The 16,462-nt window shown below is 43.3% G+C and overlaps 1 protein-coding gene across 1 annotated transcript; it reads right to left on the bottom strand.

The window, feature by feature from the left end:
- Positions 1-4,346: 4,346 nt before the first annotated feature.
- On the bottom strand, positions 4,347-12,996 carry MRPS23 (mitochondrial ribosomal protein S23). Its single transcript, XM_012648456.1, has 5 exons — positions 12,902-12,996; positions 12,188-12,358; positions 5,856-5,933; positions 5,532-5,658; positions 4,347-4,793 (listed from the first exon to the last, which is right to left on the bottom strand). Exons 1-5 carry the CDS (start codon positions 12,943-12,945, stop codon positions 4,641-4,643), a joined length of 573 nt encoding a protein of 190 aa, XP_012503910.1. The 5' UTR covers positions 12,946-12,996; the 3' UTR covers positions 4,347-4,640.
- Between the last annotated feature and the right edge of the window lie 3,466 nt (positions 12,997-16,462).

Below are 16,462 nucleotides of genomic sequence, written 5' to 3'. Positions count from 1 at the left end.
TCACCACAGAAACTGCTTCGGTGCTGCGCTCATCCAATCAGAGACCCGCTTGCCACATTGAGCACTACCCTAGGAGTGACATGAAAGCCATTTCCCGTCTTTTCCACAGGAGGGCAGGTGCCCTTCCTCTGCCAGCCAAGGTGACCTCAACCAAATTGCTCACTGAACCTGCTCAGGCATCCCTCATCTCACCGAACACAGTCAAAGGCTCGAAACACATGGCTAACTTAGCCAGAGTCAGCCTTCCACCTTTTGGCTGTTCTGGAATAGAGCTCTGGGATACAGACCAGGAAGAAAATAATTGCCTCGGCCCTCCCGGCCCCACCCAAACCCGACTGGCATTTCATTGCTCCTAGCTCCACGATCTTCTGGGCGAGGCAGTGCCAGCTTGCTTTCACTGTCAGCGCCACATCGTGTCACATGCCCTCACTCCCATGTATCCAGGAAAACTGCCAGCCTGCTGTGAGTCAGACGTGGTCACGGACGAGAGCCGAGAGGGATGGATGCAGCCCAACAATTCCAGCGTGCCTCATCTGCACTCCCAGGAGCAGGAGTGGGCACCGGTGCCAGCCTCAGAGAAAATCCTATCCCACTTGAACAACTTTGTTTAAAAAAAAGAGGTCTGTGGAACGTTTTTCGGTGGCAAGCTGTCATTTATTGAGACAGAAAAGTATCATTTTAACAAAATCAGGAGTCCTTTAGGGGCAGATTATTCTGCAATATCACTTTCATTATCAGGGAACTCTCGACAGTAAGTATCATAGCAAACTACAAAAAGAATTGGGCTGGGCTTTTACAGACCCCAATCAAGGATCGGGTCTGCCCAACAAAAGCAAAGGCAGAACTGTAAAATCTGGTAAATCCAGGATCACTTAAGTATGGATATTTAGACAGTAGACGATGTGGATGTCGGTTTCTTTTGTTGGCTTTCTCATTCCTCCTGTCCTTTAACTGAAAGCATTCGCCTGGCCGGCCCCTGACATCCTGGGTCTGTCTCCACACTCCCTTGGAGAGCTCGTTCATCCTCCTCTCTCTAAATTTTGCCCCTGTACTAGGGATTTTCTCCCTCTCTCCCAGACACCTGTATCTGTCCCCCACTGGAACACTGTACCATCACCACCAACTTAGTAGGCTGGGAATTGAAGGTCTCTTCCCTGAGAGCACCAGTTCCACTTCCCCGACTGGCTGTCTGTTAGTGATACTTCTAGTCTTCTGGTCACTCAGGTTTGTAACCTTGAAATTGCAGCCTCTTCGTTATCTGACATGTCCCCTCGTTCCTCCCTCCCTGCCCACACCCCTTTCCCATCCTTACATCACTCCTAGGCAAACCTTCCTTCCGTCTGACACGGCTGTCACATTCCTTCCCTGTCACATTCCTTCCCGGCTCAAACCTTCCCACACCCACCCGAGCTCCGCCCAGTAGTTGTCACGGCCACTGTGATCTGATCACATCCCATCTGTTCAAATGGGTTTTCCACTACTTCTCAAAATAGTACTAAAAGCATTTGCCACACATATTACAAATGAGCCTTGCATTCATTATCTCAATTAATCCTCACAACACTAACTGGAAGCCAAAGAGGCAGAACATTGTCCTTATTTTGCAGGCTGGGAGGCAGTGGCAGGCACAAGGTCATGCCAGTGAAAACTGGAGTATCCAGAACTAGAACCCCAATCTTCATACCTGCCGGCTGCAGACTTCGCTGTCACCTGGACACCTGCCTTCATCTCCTTGGGCTCAACAAACCCATAAGAGGGTCTGTTCCTGAAAGATTGTTTAATGCTTCTGTGGACACAAAGGATAAGAATTTCTGCCCTCATCTACACTCTGAACAGGGAAACAGTAGTTACCGTTTGAATGAAGGCCACAGTGAATTAGGCGGGCGTACAAACAGCAGGCCAGGCATACCAACCGCAGCGAAGCGCCTTAGGAGTGCCATCGGTAGGGAGTTTGATAAGGGACTGGACACCTGATTTGAACATTAGTTTCTGAGCAGAGAGACTATTTGAAGAGGGCACGGAAGGTATGATTCCTGCAGACCACGGTGGAAGGGAGGGTGCTCCTGGCAGAGGAAACAGCGTCGATCCCACCCGCCCTTCCAGGCTCATGTGCATTCCTAGACAGGTCCAGAGCTGATCCCTCACCCACCGATCCTACCATACTTTTCCATAATTTAAAAGGATGCCTGTTCATCTTGCTGTTTCACAAGTCACTCTTGTCTTCCCAACTAGACTTCAAGCTCTTTAAAGGCAAGAATGAGGTCACACTTCCATTCTCTCCAAAACACTAAGGGGTCCCAACGATGGCTTTTACCCAAACTGTGGGAACAGTTCTGAATTCCCCAAGTAAGCTTTACACCTTTCACTATGTTTTGATCACCGGCATTAAACCTAAAGAAGTCAGTGAGTGGCAGCAGCTTTTTCCCCCATCCAGAGATTTGCTTAGCAGGGACAGTCTCTCTCCCTTCTGCCAGGCTTTAGGGTCTCCTCCTGAGACTCCCAGTCTGCTTTGATAAGATCAGATGTGGGGGGAACATGCATTATCATACATTGCTGGTGAGAGTATAATTTAGCACAATTTCTATGACGGAAAATATCAAAATTGAAGATAAGCTATTCCTCAAGCCAGCATCCCATAACTATCCTATCCCATTTGCAGCACAGTAAAACATAGAAACAATGAACATTTTCATCAGGCAATGATTAAATTAGGCATCCACACAAAGGATGAGTCATATTAACTGGAAAAACAAGAACAGTATGCATTAAGTGTCCCACATATATGCAAACCAAAATATTTCTGGAAGGCCACACAAGGAAATGGTAACAGTGGTGGCCTCAGAGGAGGGAAAATGGGACAGGGATGGGTGGGAGACTGGCTTTTTACCTTTAAATTTTGAACCACGTACATGTGGAATTTTTAAAGAATTATGCGACAAATAACTCTTAAAAGTCTTCATCATTGTGGCAGAGAAACTGCCTTTAAAAAATCCAGAAATGTAAGGTTTAGAGAGATAATGGGTGACCTGATTGTTCCTCAGAACATGGAACTGTCTCCTTCACCTGCTTAAGTCCTCTTCCCAAGGTCTGGCCTGATATTGGTACCCAGTGGCTGTCTAATGTCTTTGAATGGATGAAATGTACTTGGCCATCTACAAGCAAAGCATTCCACAAACACAAGGATAAAGGTCAGGAGCAATGTGGCTGAGAACTGCTTTTGCCTCATGTACTCATTCACCTGCATTAATTGAGCACCATGTGCAAGAACGTGTACCACGTACAGGCTGTGAGATGTGGACCGAACCCTACACCACAGTCCACCAGGAGAGAAGAGCCCGTACACAAAGACAAGTGGGTAGAAGAGCAACACAAGTTGGTTTTTTTTTTTTTTTTTTTTTTTTTGAGACAGAGTCTCGCTTTTGTTGCCCGGGCTAGAGTGAGTGCCGTGGCATCAGCCTGGCTCACAGCAACCTCAAACTCCTGGGCTCAAGCGATCCTTCTGCCTCAGCCTTCCGAGTAGCTGGGACTACAGGCATGCGCCACCATGCCCGGCCAATTTTTTCTATATATTTTTAGTTGTCTGATTAATTTCTTTCTATTTTTAGTAGAGACGGGGTCTCGCTCTTGCTCAGGCTGGTTTCGAACTCCTGAGCCTCAGCCTCCCAGAGAGCTAGGATTACAGGCGTGAGCCACCGCGCCCGGCCACAACACAAGTTTTAAAATAAGGAATTTCTGAAGCAGTTTACCACTAGGAACTGAAAGCCACTGGCTTGATGACAAATACAAAGACTACGATCTCAGAGGAATATTTCATTTATTTAGTAAAACAGAGGAAAATGAGGAAGGCAGAACTTGTAAGCACACCTTGGCCCCAGAGAGGCAGGTGGATGCTGGTGGAGAGCATCATCTAAATCAGCTGCCTCCCTCTTGGCACTCCAGTTACCCACACTGACGCCATCTGAGTGCAGTCTTTAGCTGGATGTAGTCATTCATTCATTCAACAAACATTTACTGAGCAGCCCGCTATGTGCAGGCCTACGTTAACTGTCCCCAGCACACTCAATCCATAAGATTAAAGTTATAGTCTTGGCCTTTTGTCGATCAGCAATATCAGGTCCTCACTCTTACCAAAAAGCACGAGTCACCTTGGCCTCCCAGGGTGATGGTTAATAGTTCTATAGCAAAAAGGACAAAGATTATCTACAGACAGAAACAGCTGGCCAAGGGACCACACCATGTGTACAGGTAAGTTTGATGGATCCAGAGAAGAGAATATACCAGGGAATCCGATGTAGCCAGCCCACATGCTAACAAACATCCAAGCAAGCCACTCAGAATGAGCTCCACCCAAACGATCTTTATAAAGGTTTCCTCGGGTAATTTACAATTTCAAAGTAAATTTACTTTATAAGCAGCTAGTGAATTCTTTATTTAGTAATGTCCTAACATAAAAGTTCACATAACTGCTTCTTTCAAACCATGATACTGAGTTTTAATGACAACCCAGAAATCAGAACTAAGAGAAGACAAACACAATGCCTTAGAGATTAAGAAACATTTACACAGTTCAGCTCTTAAAAATAGCTCAGCATTCACCTAGTCAGCACAGTGTGGGCGTCAGCATACACAGTATACAATCTTCAGGGCGGCGAGAGGCCTTTCGACTGTTCTTCAGGTGCCACCGAACGCTGGTCCTGTGGGACTTCTTTCTGAGGCTGGTTTCCTTCCAGCGCAGTTTGGGGTATGACACTCATGTGTTCAGATTTCCGGGAAACGTGACTACCTTCCTGTTGCTTAAAAGACCAAATATATAAGTACTTGACCCAGATGTTATCATTTGCACTCAATTAATTATCTAAAGCCATATGACTAGGCACAGTCTGTCTCTGAGTAAAAATTTAGCACTAATATCTCAGGTTAAATTATATTGTAACAAATGTCAAACATAATAAAAATTTCTATAGAACCACAATTTCAAAAGCCCTAACGATAACTCACTTGTTCCAAGTAGCAGCCATTACCACGACATTCCAGTATATTCAATCTAATAGTATTTGATCTGGAGTTTAAGAACATGAGCCAAGGTTGGGGAAAGAAAACCAAGCCTCCCTCTAACTTCTGACAAATAGGCAATAGTTGAATCTCTGTATCTGCAGATTCCACATTAGTGGATTCAACCAATTGCAGGTGGAAATTATTTTTTAAAAAATTAAAAAATAAAAAATAATACAAATTTTAGCCAGGCACAGTGGCTCTTGCCTATAATCCTAGCTGCTGTGGAAGCTGAGGTGGGAGGATCACTTGAGCCCAGGAGTTCAAGGCTGCAGTGAGCTATGATCTAGCCTGGGAGACAGAGCAAGACTCCATCTCTAAAATAAAATAAAATAAATAGATAAAATAAAATGCTTTAATAAAAAAAGAATACAACTTTTTAAAAATACAGTATAACCACTATTTACATAGTGTGTTTACATTATACTATGACACTTTATACTGTAATCCAATAATAATTTTAACAATAAAATACTCACAGTCCTTGGTTCTCCTATTCGTCTTAAAATGACACCTTCTGCCAATAAAGCCTTCCCTGTTTCCACAAATAACTTCTCTTCATCTGTTTCTCCAAGTTTCTGTAGCTCAGTGTATTTCTCCACAAACCTGGAATTCCAAGTACTCACATCTTAGGTCTGTATGTATGTCAGAGTTGTCGAGACACGCTGTTACACAGTATCAAGTATTCCCTAGACTGATCTTCCTATAGGAGCATCCCTCTCAACAAAGCTCCTCAAACTGATAACTAAATCCTTTAAAAAAAAAAAAAAAAAATGTAATCCAGGACCTGTAAAATGGCTTACCGCTGACAGGTAGACTTGAAGTTTGGATTGAACAAATCAAAAGCTTTTTGACCCGATCCATAGGCTGAATAAAATTTCCTAGAAAATACAAACAAATATAAATCTCTAATTATAGACTATGGCCAAGAACAGAGTAAAAGTAATAAAGAGTAACTACTAGGCCCTGAGGAGTTAAGTATAGCATGACCTACCTAGCCTAAGACAAAGAGTTGTTGTTTGAAATAAGCAATGCCATGTAGGCACATGGTAAATACATCAAGTGGTACAAAAGGGTGGTCAGTGAAAAGGAACACCCACTCCCCCTCTGCACGCCAATCCCCCAGTTCCTCTCTCCAGGAGCAACGCTTACCAGTTTCTTGTATTTCCATCTGGAAATATTCCACTAATACGCAATTACATATACACTATCATCCCCTGTTCCCAGTCACATTTTTTAACCCAAAGAATGGTAAACTCTGCTCTACATTTTGCCTCTTTTTAAACTGAGGTAAAATTCACACATCATAAAATTAACCATTTTGAAGTGTATAATCGGTGACATTTGGTCCATTCACGAAGTTGTACAACTATCATCTTTAATTCCAAAACATTTTCATCACCCCAAAAGGAGGCCCTACACCCGTTAAGCAGTCACTCCCCATTTCTCCCTGCCCATATCTTGCCTTTTTTACTTAATATTTCTTAGAGATCATTTCAAATCAGTGCATGTAGATTGCTTCCAGTCCATTGCTAGCCTAGACAGTGCTGCAATGATTACCTTTATCTATACTTCTTAGTACGCTGTGCAAGTTAGTCAGTAGAACAAATTCAGAAACGTGGTATTAGTGGATCAAGGTATGTGCATATATAATTAAGCCTTCCAAACTGCCAAACTGCTTTCCAAAGCAGTTGTACCAATTTACATTACACCAGTCATGTGTGGGTGCCATTTCCCCATCCCCTGACCACACTACATTCTCCAACTTTTTTTTTTTTTTTGAGACAGAGTCTCACTCTGTTGCCCGGAGTAGAGTGCCATGGCGTCAGCCTAGCTCACAGCAACCTCAAACTTCTGAGCTTAAGCAATCCTACTGCCTCAGCCTCCCGAGTAGCTGGGACTATAGACATGTGCCACCATGCCCGGCTAATTTTTTCTATATATAGATTTTTAGTTGTCCAAATAATTTCTTTCTATTTTTAGTAGAGATGGGGTCTCACTCTTGCTCAGGCTGGTCTCGAACTCCTGTCCTTGAGCGATCCACCAGCCTCGGCCTCCCAGAGGGCTAGGATTACAGGCGTGAGCCACCGCGCCCGGCCTCATTCTCCAACTTTTTGATCTTTGCCAATTTGATAGGAGAGAAATTATAACTCTTTGTAGTTTTGCTTTTCTTATGAAAGAGTTTAGATACCCTTTCAAGTTTAAAAGCAAACTGAAGTTCCTTTTCTGTGAATTGTCCATTTTTCTATTTGGTGGTTGCTAGGGACTGAATGTGTCCCCCCAAAATTCATGTTGAAACCCTAATCCTCAATGTGATGGTATTTAGAGATGGGGCTTTTGGGAGGTAATCAGGCCGTGGGTACAGCTCTCATGATGGGATTAGTGCCCTTTTAAGAAGAAACAGAGTTGAGCTTCCTTTCTGCCTGCTCTCCCCAATGTGAGGAATCAGGAAGTGGCCCTCACCGAAACCAATCAGGCTAGCACCCTGATCTCAGACTTCCCAACCTCCAGAACTATAAGAAATAAATTTCTGTTGTTTATAAGCCATCCAGTCTACGGTAATTTGTTATAGCAGCCAAAACTAAGACAGTGGTCTTTTTCTTATAAGACAGTGGTCTTTTTCTTAATGATTTGTAAGCAAACTTTGTAGCCATATAAATAGGAAATTAGTCCTTTGTCACACATTTTGAAAAATCGTTCCAATTTTATTGGTTGTCTTTTGAGTTTGCTCCTGGTACTTTTTTGTGCAGAAAATTTTAATATTTTCTTTTAGGGCTTCTAGGTTTTATTTATTTATTTTATTTCAGCATATTATGGGGGTACAGATGTTTAGGTTATGTATGTTGCCCTTGCCTCCCCACTCCCCCCCAAGTCCGAGTTTCAGGTGTGCCCATCCCTTGGATGGTGCGCATTGCACTCTTTGTGTATGCAAATACCCGTTCCCTCCTCCCCCCTCCCCCCTGCCCAACATCCAATAGATGTTATTCTTATTTGTACATTTATGTGTTGATCAGTTAATACCAATTTGATGGTGAGTACATGTGGTGCTTGTTTTTCCATTCTTGGAATACTTCACTTAGTAGAATGCGTTCCAACTCTATCCAAGAGTATACAAGAGGTACTATATCACCATTGTTTCTTAAAGCTGAATAGTACTCCATGGTATACATATACCACATTTTATTAATCCACTCATGTATTGATGGACACTTGGGTTGTTTCCACATCTTTGCAATTGTGAATTGTGCTGCTATAAACATTCGGGTGCAGGTGTCTTTCTTACAGAGTATCATTTGTTCTTTTGGGTAGATGTAGGGCTTCTAGGTTTTAATGTCATGCTTAGAAAGGCCTTTATCACTCAAATTATTTTTTAAATTCTCCTATGTTTTCTTCCAATACTGTTATGGTTTCACTTTTTACATTTAGATTTTGATACATCTGGAATTTATTTTGTTATAAGTTCTTTTTTTTTCTTTTTTAAGAGACAGGGTCTCACTATGTTGCCCAGGCTGGAGTGCAGTAGCTATTCATAGGCACTATTATATCTTACTACAGCCTCAAACTCCTAGACTCAAGCAATCCTCCTGTCTCAGCCTCCCAAATAGCTGGGACTATTGGCATGCACCAGTGGTCTTAAGTCTATAAGTTCTTAAAAATATCAAAAACACCCAAAAAAAAAAAAAAAGGCTAAAGAAAGGTTCAGTGAATTATACAAATACAAGTTGTTATTATTTTGGCATTAACGGTATTAATATTTAACCAGAAAGAGGGACCAGTAAAATATTCCACATTCTCCAATGACTTATCACCCAGTTCCAATGCTATCCACAGTAGAAGCACAAATTTTATTGTCTAAATAAACCACAAAAGCATCCTAACCAAGTGCATGCAATGGATCTGAGCACAAAGGTGCTGAAAAATATTTAATCCCCTCAAATATCTCATGTCCTACCCTAAAAATTTCCAACTAGAGCAAGAACATACTTGTTCTGCTACCTCAAACAAGTGCTATGGGAGGAAAAAAAAAAAGAGCATCCTCAAGTGAAAAGTGCCTGGGCCCCAGTGGAGAATATAGTGACCTTATAAATTCCATTTTCTTACATCCAGGAATAGTGATAAGAATCAGGGATGTATATTAACTACAATTAGGCACAATTACTGGTCTTAACACTTAAGAGAAAAGGAACCATACAAATTCTAGATACTAAGAACTAACTGACATCAGTATTCAAGGGCAAGGACTTTATCAGTAAATTCCCAGTGAGTGATTTACCACTTACTTAAAGCTCAGATATGCGTACAGGGAAGCCACATGTGGCCACAGAAGTGGTTTCTAACCTGCTGTCCCTGAAGTTGTTTCAGGAATAAATAAAACTTTGATGGTCACTCTCCAAACAGCCCTAATCCTGGCCCTTCAACACTCCTCTCCAAGGAATTTTCTTTCATCTCTCCCTCTACTAGCCTCGTGGTTCATTTGTTCAGTAATTAATCCATTAGTTTCTTCACTCAAAAGACAACTAACAAGCAACTTACATACCACACACTAAGCACTGAGGTTACAAGGATGACTATGACAATGCCAGGCCTACGGCAGTGCTTAATAAATGTTTGTTATTGAATAAAGACATGGCGTGTGTCACGCAGAGATATTAGTGACACGTTAACACCTTAACATGGGCAATATGAACAAGGTATTCAGGGTATACAAAAGGAGAAACACTAACACTGGGAGACAGCAGAGAAATATTCCCAAAAGAGTGTGACATCCAAGATGTTCTTTTTTTACTATGAAGAAAATAGAGTATTTTAAAGACATTTTAAAAGAATGTTGCTGGGAACCATTACAAGCACATTTTCTGTGGCTATTTAGGTTTGGGGGAAAATGAGAGAGAAGGAGATTAAAGAATGAATATTTCTACTAGCTTCAACACCTGATTTGCACTTTGAAAGTAACTCAGAAAAAGATGGTTGAGTTTATGGAAAAAGACTTTCCTAAACCTTCTAATCCTAAAGGCAATGAAACCAACAAAAAGAAAAAACTGGTAAACTGGAAAACATAAAACACTCCAGCACGATGTCTAGCACAATGCCTAGCATATAGAAGGCAACGCAAAAAAAAATTTGTGGAATGAAATAATCTACTTCTATACAAAAAAAGCATTACAAATGGCAAACAACATGAAAAAAATATCTCAATGTACACCAAAAGATTAATACTTTTAATTCTATAAAGAACTCTTACTGATAAATAGTAACAATTATTAAAATAGGTAAAGAACATAGATATTTCAAAAACAAATTCAAATGGCCACTAAACCTGAAAATGAAGAAACTTCTTACTAATCAAAGAAACAAAAATTAAAAACTCTAGACACCATTTTAAAACTATCTAGAGCAAAAAAAAATTTTGGCCGGGCGTGGTGTCTCATGCCTGAAATCCTAGCACTCTGGGAGGCCGAGGCGGGAGGATCACTCAAGGTCAGGAGTTCAAGACCAGCCTGAGCAAGAGTGAGACCCCCGTCTCTACTAAAAATAGAAAGAAACTAGCTGGACAACTAAAAATATATAGAAAAAAATTAGCTGGGCATGGTGGCGCATGTCTGTAGTCCCAGGTACTCGGGAGGCTGAGGCAGGAGGATTGCTTGAGCCCAGGAGTTTGAGGTTGCTGTGAGCTGGGCTGATGCCACAGCACTCTAGCCGGGGCAACAGAGCAAGACTCTGTTTCAACAAAAAAAAAAGAAAAGAAAAGAAAAAAAATTTTAACCACTATCAATGCTGACAAGGATAAAGAACTCTCAGAAACCGCTAATCAGAGTATAAAATAGATAACTTTTTTGAAACAAATTAGGTAACTACAGCAACAGCTTTAAAAATGTTCATACTGTATAACCTAATCAATTCTAGTGGTAGAAGTCTACCCTAAGGAAATAATCAGTGTTACATAGAAAGATAGAAATTCAAAACTATTAGTATTTATAATAGCTAATATCATATAAACACCATAAATGGCCAACACTAGGGAAATAGTTAAATATAGAACATTCACAATAGATTAATGTATTTTTTAATGTATAAAAAATGGAAAAGTGCTCATGATAAGTACAAAAAAGGACACAAATTATTTGTATCGTGTTATGATGAAAGTATACACACACACACACACACACACACACACACACACACACAGAAAAGAATGCAAGGAAACAGACCCAAATGTTGTTGATAATAACATCAATAATGGTTAACATTCACTGAAGGCTTACTTTGTGCCAGGCACTCAACTAAAGACTTTGTGTTACCTTATTAAATCTTTACAATTCTATGAAGTACTATTATTATATTTTACTGTGTGGAAACTGAAGCTTACAGGGGTAATTACTCAAGGTCACACAGCTAAGCAAATAGCAGGCCTTGCCTTCAAACCCTTATCTCTAGATGGTAGAATTATGGGTGATTTGTGCTTTCTTCTTTCCGTTTCTCCTTTGTTTCTAAATTTTCTACAATGAGTATATGTTACTTTTATAATAAAAGAGGAAAGAGATACCAAAGAAATAAAGAATGTGAGCACTTTCCCTCAAATTCCTAGTGATGATTACTTTCAAATCCCTTGGATTATTAGGCATCCTTCTGTCTGAATGCTTTCTAAGATCCCGACTACTAGATCCATAGAACATGTTCCTCCTACCTCCACTCCAGGAGAAGGCAGGCACAATGACCAACATAAGTTTGGAGTCAGAGATGGGACTCCCAGATCTGCCACCCTCCTATAACCACAGGAAGTTTACTTCCTTGAGCCTCACAGTCCTTTTGAATAAAACGCAGACAAGGATACCTACCGTACAAGGTTAGAGTTATGCCTATGAAATGAGAAAAGGATCGTAAAGCAGATGCGCAGAAACGAGGCAGCTATAATTGCAATGATTTGTCAGTTGCTGGACTCCACATTCCACTTCTCACAACTTGTCCTTCTCTCAACACGGGGAGCGGGGGAGAGGTGCCGATTCCCTAATTTGACTAGATATACAAGACCTCCACAGGGGAGGTCAATTCCTTATTTAAGTTACCAGACTGCTACCTAACCCTTTCCTTCTGAAGTTCTGTTGCCTCCTGTCCACTACATGGGCTGCACACTCACGCTCTGATCCGATCCTCGTGGTACCAGATGTCCTGGATGGGAGCTTTGGCTTTGCCGTAACGCAAGCGGGGCCTTCGGAAGACCGGCTCCCTCAGCGGCGGAAAGGCGTTATATACGTCATACCAGAGGGGCTTCTCCTTCAACACCCCAGCCCGAATCAGATCCCGCGTCCTTAGGGAAGGAACAGAACGAAAGCCAGTTACAACAGCCTGCCAAAGCCCCAAATCAGTCAAACACAGCCTGGGACACCAAAGGTACCATGAAGTTCACAACTTATAAAACGAGGGAGGAGGGAGAACCAGGGATGCTCCCCCACAACAGGGAAGGTATTTCCACATCCCAAACCAACCTAACAATGCTCAGGGGTTAAGTCCCTCTATCCTCCCCTTATGTGCGTCCCACCCCCGTTCCGTCACGGAAAATGCAAGGACTGTCCAGTCTGGCCCATCAAGCTCTTCCTCCCTTCCTCTTCCTAGAGACCTCCACTCGGGGTAGGGGCGTGCAATCTATAACGTCAAAGATAAATTCAAGGAGTCAAGCATAACTATTCGGAGCCCGGACAGAGAGCACGAGAGAGGGCCTCACCCGGCTCAGACACCCGCACCGTACAGAATGCCTCGCCCTGCTCAGGCCCACCCAAGGAAGAGCGTGACCCACTGAGAACCCCCGCCTGGGGTAGGCCGGCTCAGCCCACCCCTGGCTCCGAGCACGCACCGGGAGAAGACGCTCCCCACGGTTTCCAGGCGGCTGCCCGCCATGGCCAGTAGCTAGGACACAGCGTGACCAGCTGCTACCGGAAGCGGAAGCGGGAATAGCAAGCACAGGGGGCATAAGTTGCTGACCGAGCCGAAGATCGGCCCCACCGGGAGAGCGGAGCAGGCAGAAGCAAATGATGGGCCGAACTGGCGCGCTCCTGGGCTACTTGCCAGGTTCAGACAGGAGCACTCGATAGCCGAGCCAAATGGGAGGGAGCGAGCAAAAGCAGGGCAGAAATAATAAATGACCGATCTAGGTAAGGGATTAATTATGGTGGCTCTTTACCTAGGGAGCCAACTTCTTTCGAAGTTGGGGCTGCGCGGAAAGAATGTGGTTGGGGAGAGCTAGGGTGAGGCGCAACCTACCGTCCTGGGGGAGCCAAACCAAGGGAACAGTCAAGGCAGAGATTTGAAGTCAACAGCTTTAGGCCCAGACTGAGTCTAATCTTGGTCAGAGTCACAAATTATGCAGAAGAAAACTGAGGTCCAGGGGGGCACTTGCCCAGGGTCACGCTAGACCCTAGACCTCGGTCCTCCGCCTCCGGCTGTGTAGCGCTCCCATGTGCCCTTTGTCGCCTGAATGCCAACTGCAACTGGTGTTTCCTCTGCCGAGGCGTGCTGGCTAGCTCCTGTTAGCAGTTTGAAAAGTGAAAGTGTCCGGAACAGATTCCCAAAAGGAAACTAAAAACCATGGGGAAAGGAACCCCTCAGTATTAAACTGTAAAAAAATATAAACTCTGTGTGTACTGCATGGCGTACCCTTTGAGTCAGTTAATCATACTTCGGGGAAGTACCCCGTAGAAATTAAAGCATAATTTCATGAGATTATTTGTGTAAGGATCACGGTTGCAGCATTATTTGTGGTAGCAAAGAAAAAAATCCATCAAATGAGAAATGGCTGGAAAATTATGGTTCATACATTCTATGGAATCCTATGCAGCTATTAAAATGAATGAGCTAGATCCGTATGTATTTACCTAGATTAATGTCCATGATTTATGGTTAAATGAAAAAGGAAGTTACAGAGAAACACCTTTAGTGGGATCCCAACCTGTTAGAGAAAACAAGCAAACAAATCATCTCTATATGTGTTCGTGTTTGTATGAGGATAGAAACTGCAGGACACACAAAGCTATGAACGTTGCATATCTCGAGTGAAATTGCAGGAAGAGAAGGGAGAATTTTTTCTTCCTTTATATATGCCTGAGAGTTTGACTTGTAAAGAGTTTGTATTCATATTTGAACTTTTAATCCAATGAGTGTTTTGAATCACATACACACAGTGTCTCCCAGGAACCCATTATAGCACATGAAATCATCCCAGAGTCCTCCCACTCTAAGAGAGGCTGGGGAGTAGGAGGAAGGGACTGTTTGGTGATGAGCAGTTACTACTTTGTGTTATCTCCCTGAATCCACACACCTTCCCACAAGGTAGCTATTATTATCCTCATTACAGATGAGAAAGCAAGGCCGCAGGAGGTTAAGTAATTTGTCAGAGAGGCAACTGATAGAGCCAGGCTTCCAGGCCAGCCTGAGCCCCACGATGCTTCCTAAGCTATGCCTAAAGATGGAGGCTGCTGGGCTCCAGGGTCAAGAAAACTTGCCCCAGAGGCAAGGAATCCAGTGATCTGGGGTCCATGACTAAACTGGGGTGGGTTTCACTGCTGTGTCAGGACCCTCTGGAACAGAGAAGAAGGAGCACAGGTCTGGCCCCTGGGCCAAGCATGGAGTCTCCCAGTCTTGGGGAAGTCTAAAAGACCTCGCTCTGGGGACAGCAAACATGCTCCCAGCTAAATATAGTCTTCTTAGGCCTCCTAACAACTTTCTAATTCTGTCCAAGCCAGAGCTATCTGCCAGCCCAGATTACAGACATACTTGCCTTCTCTCACCAGGGCCTGCTCCCCTAGATTAGTGCATTCACTGCTGCTAAAGAATTAGAAGGGTGTATTCTACGATCAGGCCAAAGACCCAAACCCTCAATAGGGGAGGAATTCCAAGGCAGGAATTTTCTCTCTAAATCATCTTGGGGTGATCCCTGCCTCTTCCAAGCCTTTGAAGTTTCCCTTCCCAGCATCACATTTAATGTTTCTGTGACTAAGAGAACAGAATGTTGGTAGGCAGAGCGGGGGACCTTGGGGATGTGGGAACGTGATTGATTGGGAGCTCTCTGAGCCTGCAACAGGAAAGACACACCCAAGAAGCTTTCATTCATAAAATGGGAGGGTGCTGTTGTGCAGCAGGGGAAAGGTAGAATGGGCAATTGAGGCTTTTTTTTTTTTTTTTTGAGACAGGGTTTCCCTCTGTCACCGAGGGTGGAGTGCAGTGGCCTCATCTTAGCTCACCGCAGCCTTGAACTCCTGGGCTCAAGTGATCCTCCTGCCTCAACCTCCCCAGTAGCTGGGACCACAGGTGCACGTTACTGTGCCCGGCTAATTTTTCTATTTTTTTGTAGAGACGGGGTCTCACTCTTGCTCAGGCTGGTCTCAAACTCCTGGCCTCAAGTGATCCTCCCACCTTGGCCTCCCAGAGTGCTAGGATTACAGGTGTGAGCCACCGCGCCCAGCCGAAGCTGTCTTCTTGAGTTGGCACCATGGCATTTCAAGGCTGCAAGGCGCTGGGGCACTTACGCCAAGCACTGCACCAGGAACCACAATTATCTCATTCAATGATTCAACTACCTGCTGTCATAGGTAATTTCCTGACAATCCTACAGATAAGGAAGTGGAGCTTGTAAACTTTCCAAAAGGCCATGTTCCTTCCACTACGCCACTCAGCCCCATTTTAGTCCCACTGTTACCATGTTGTACAGGTGCCCACTAATCGCATCACCCTGGGCAAGTTACATAACTTTTCAAACCTCTGTTTCTCCAACTGTTAAAATATGGATGGTAAGGTTAACTATCTTCGTGGCTTATTGCAAAAGTAAAAGTGATCATTCACGTAAAGCATTCATCGCATTACCTGGCACATAGTGAGTGCTTGTGAGCAACAAATCTGAAAGCTATTACAGCATCACTCTTGTTGTGTTGTAGAATCCACCAACTGCCACCTGGATTGCAGCATTTTGATGATATTTCATAGATTGTCTTTACTGTCTTATTTTCTTATTCAATGATCGATTCATTCCACAAGCATTTAAGCACCTACCTGACTACACTGAGTCTCAGGGCATCCAACTGTCCAGTGGGGTAGACAGAGAGGCAAAGACATAAATGATAAGTTACGTACTGAATAGCTTGTTGATTGTATTAAGTTTGCTAGGGCTGCCATCACAACACCCACACCACAGACCGGGTGGCTTAAACAACAGAAATTTATTTTCTCACAATTCTGGAAGCTAGAAGTCCAAGATCAAGGTGTGTGTAAGGTTAGTCTCTTCTGAGGCCTCTCGCCTTGCCTTGCAGACAGCAGTCTTCTTCTCCCTGTGTCTTTACATGGTCTTCCCTCTGTGTGGGAAAGTCTATGTCTTAATCTCCTTTTCTTATGAGCACACAAGGCATCTTGAATTAGGGTCCACCAT

This window comes from Propithecus coquereli, unplaced genomic scaffold, assembly GCF_000956105.1.
Source record: "Propithecus coquereli isolate 6110/MARCELLA unplaced genomic scaffold, Pcoq_1.0 Scaffold285, whole genome shotgun sequence".
Lineage (NCBI taxonomy): Eukaryota > Metazoa > Chordata > Mammalia > Primates > Indriidae > Propithecus > Propithecus coquereli.
Note: the sequence above shows the minus strand (reverse complement) of the source record. Positions and strands in the feature narration are given on the sequence as shown.

What these genes read in the sequence shown, in the direction of transcription:
- MRPS23 (XM_012648456.1), bottom strand. Translation starts at nt 12,945, where the DNA reads ATGGCGGGCAGCCGCCTGGAAACCGTGGGGAGCGTCTTCTCCCG. An exon ending in GTGGGGAGCGTCTTCTCCCG is followed by an intron (nt 12,359 to 12,901) that starts GTGCGTGCTCGG and finishes TCCTTCCCTAAG; the next exon opens with GACGCGGGATCTGATTCGGG. An exon ending in TTCAAGTCTACCTGTCAGCG is followed by an intron (nt 5,659 to 5,855) that starts GTAAGCCATTTT and finishes TTGGAATTCCAG; the next exon opens with GTTTGTGGAGAAATACACTG.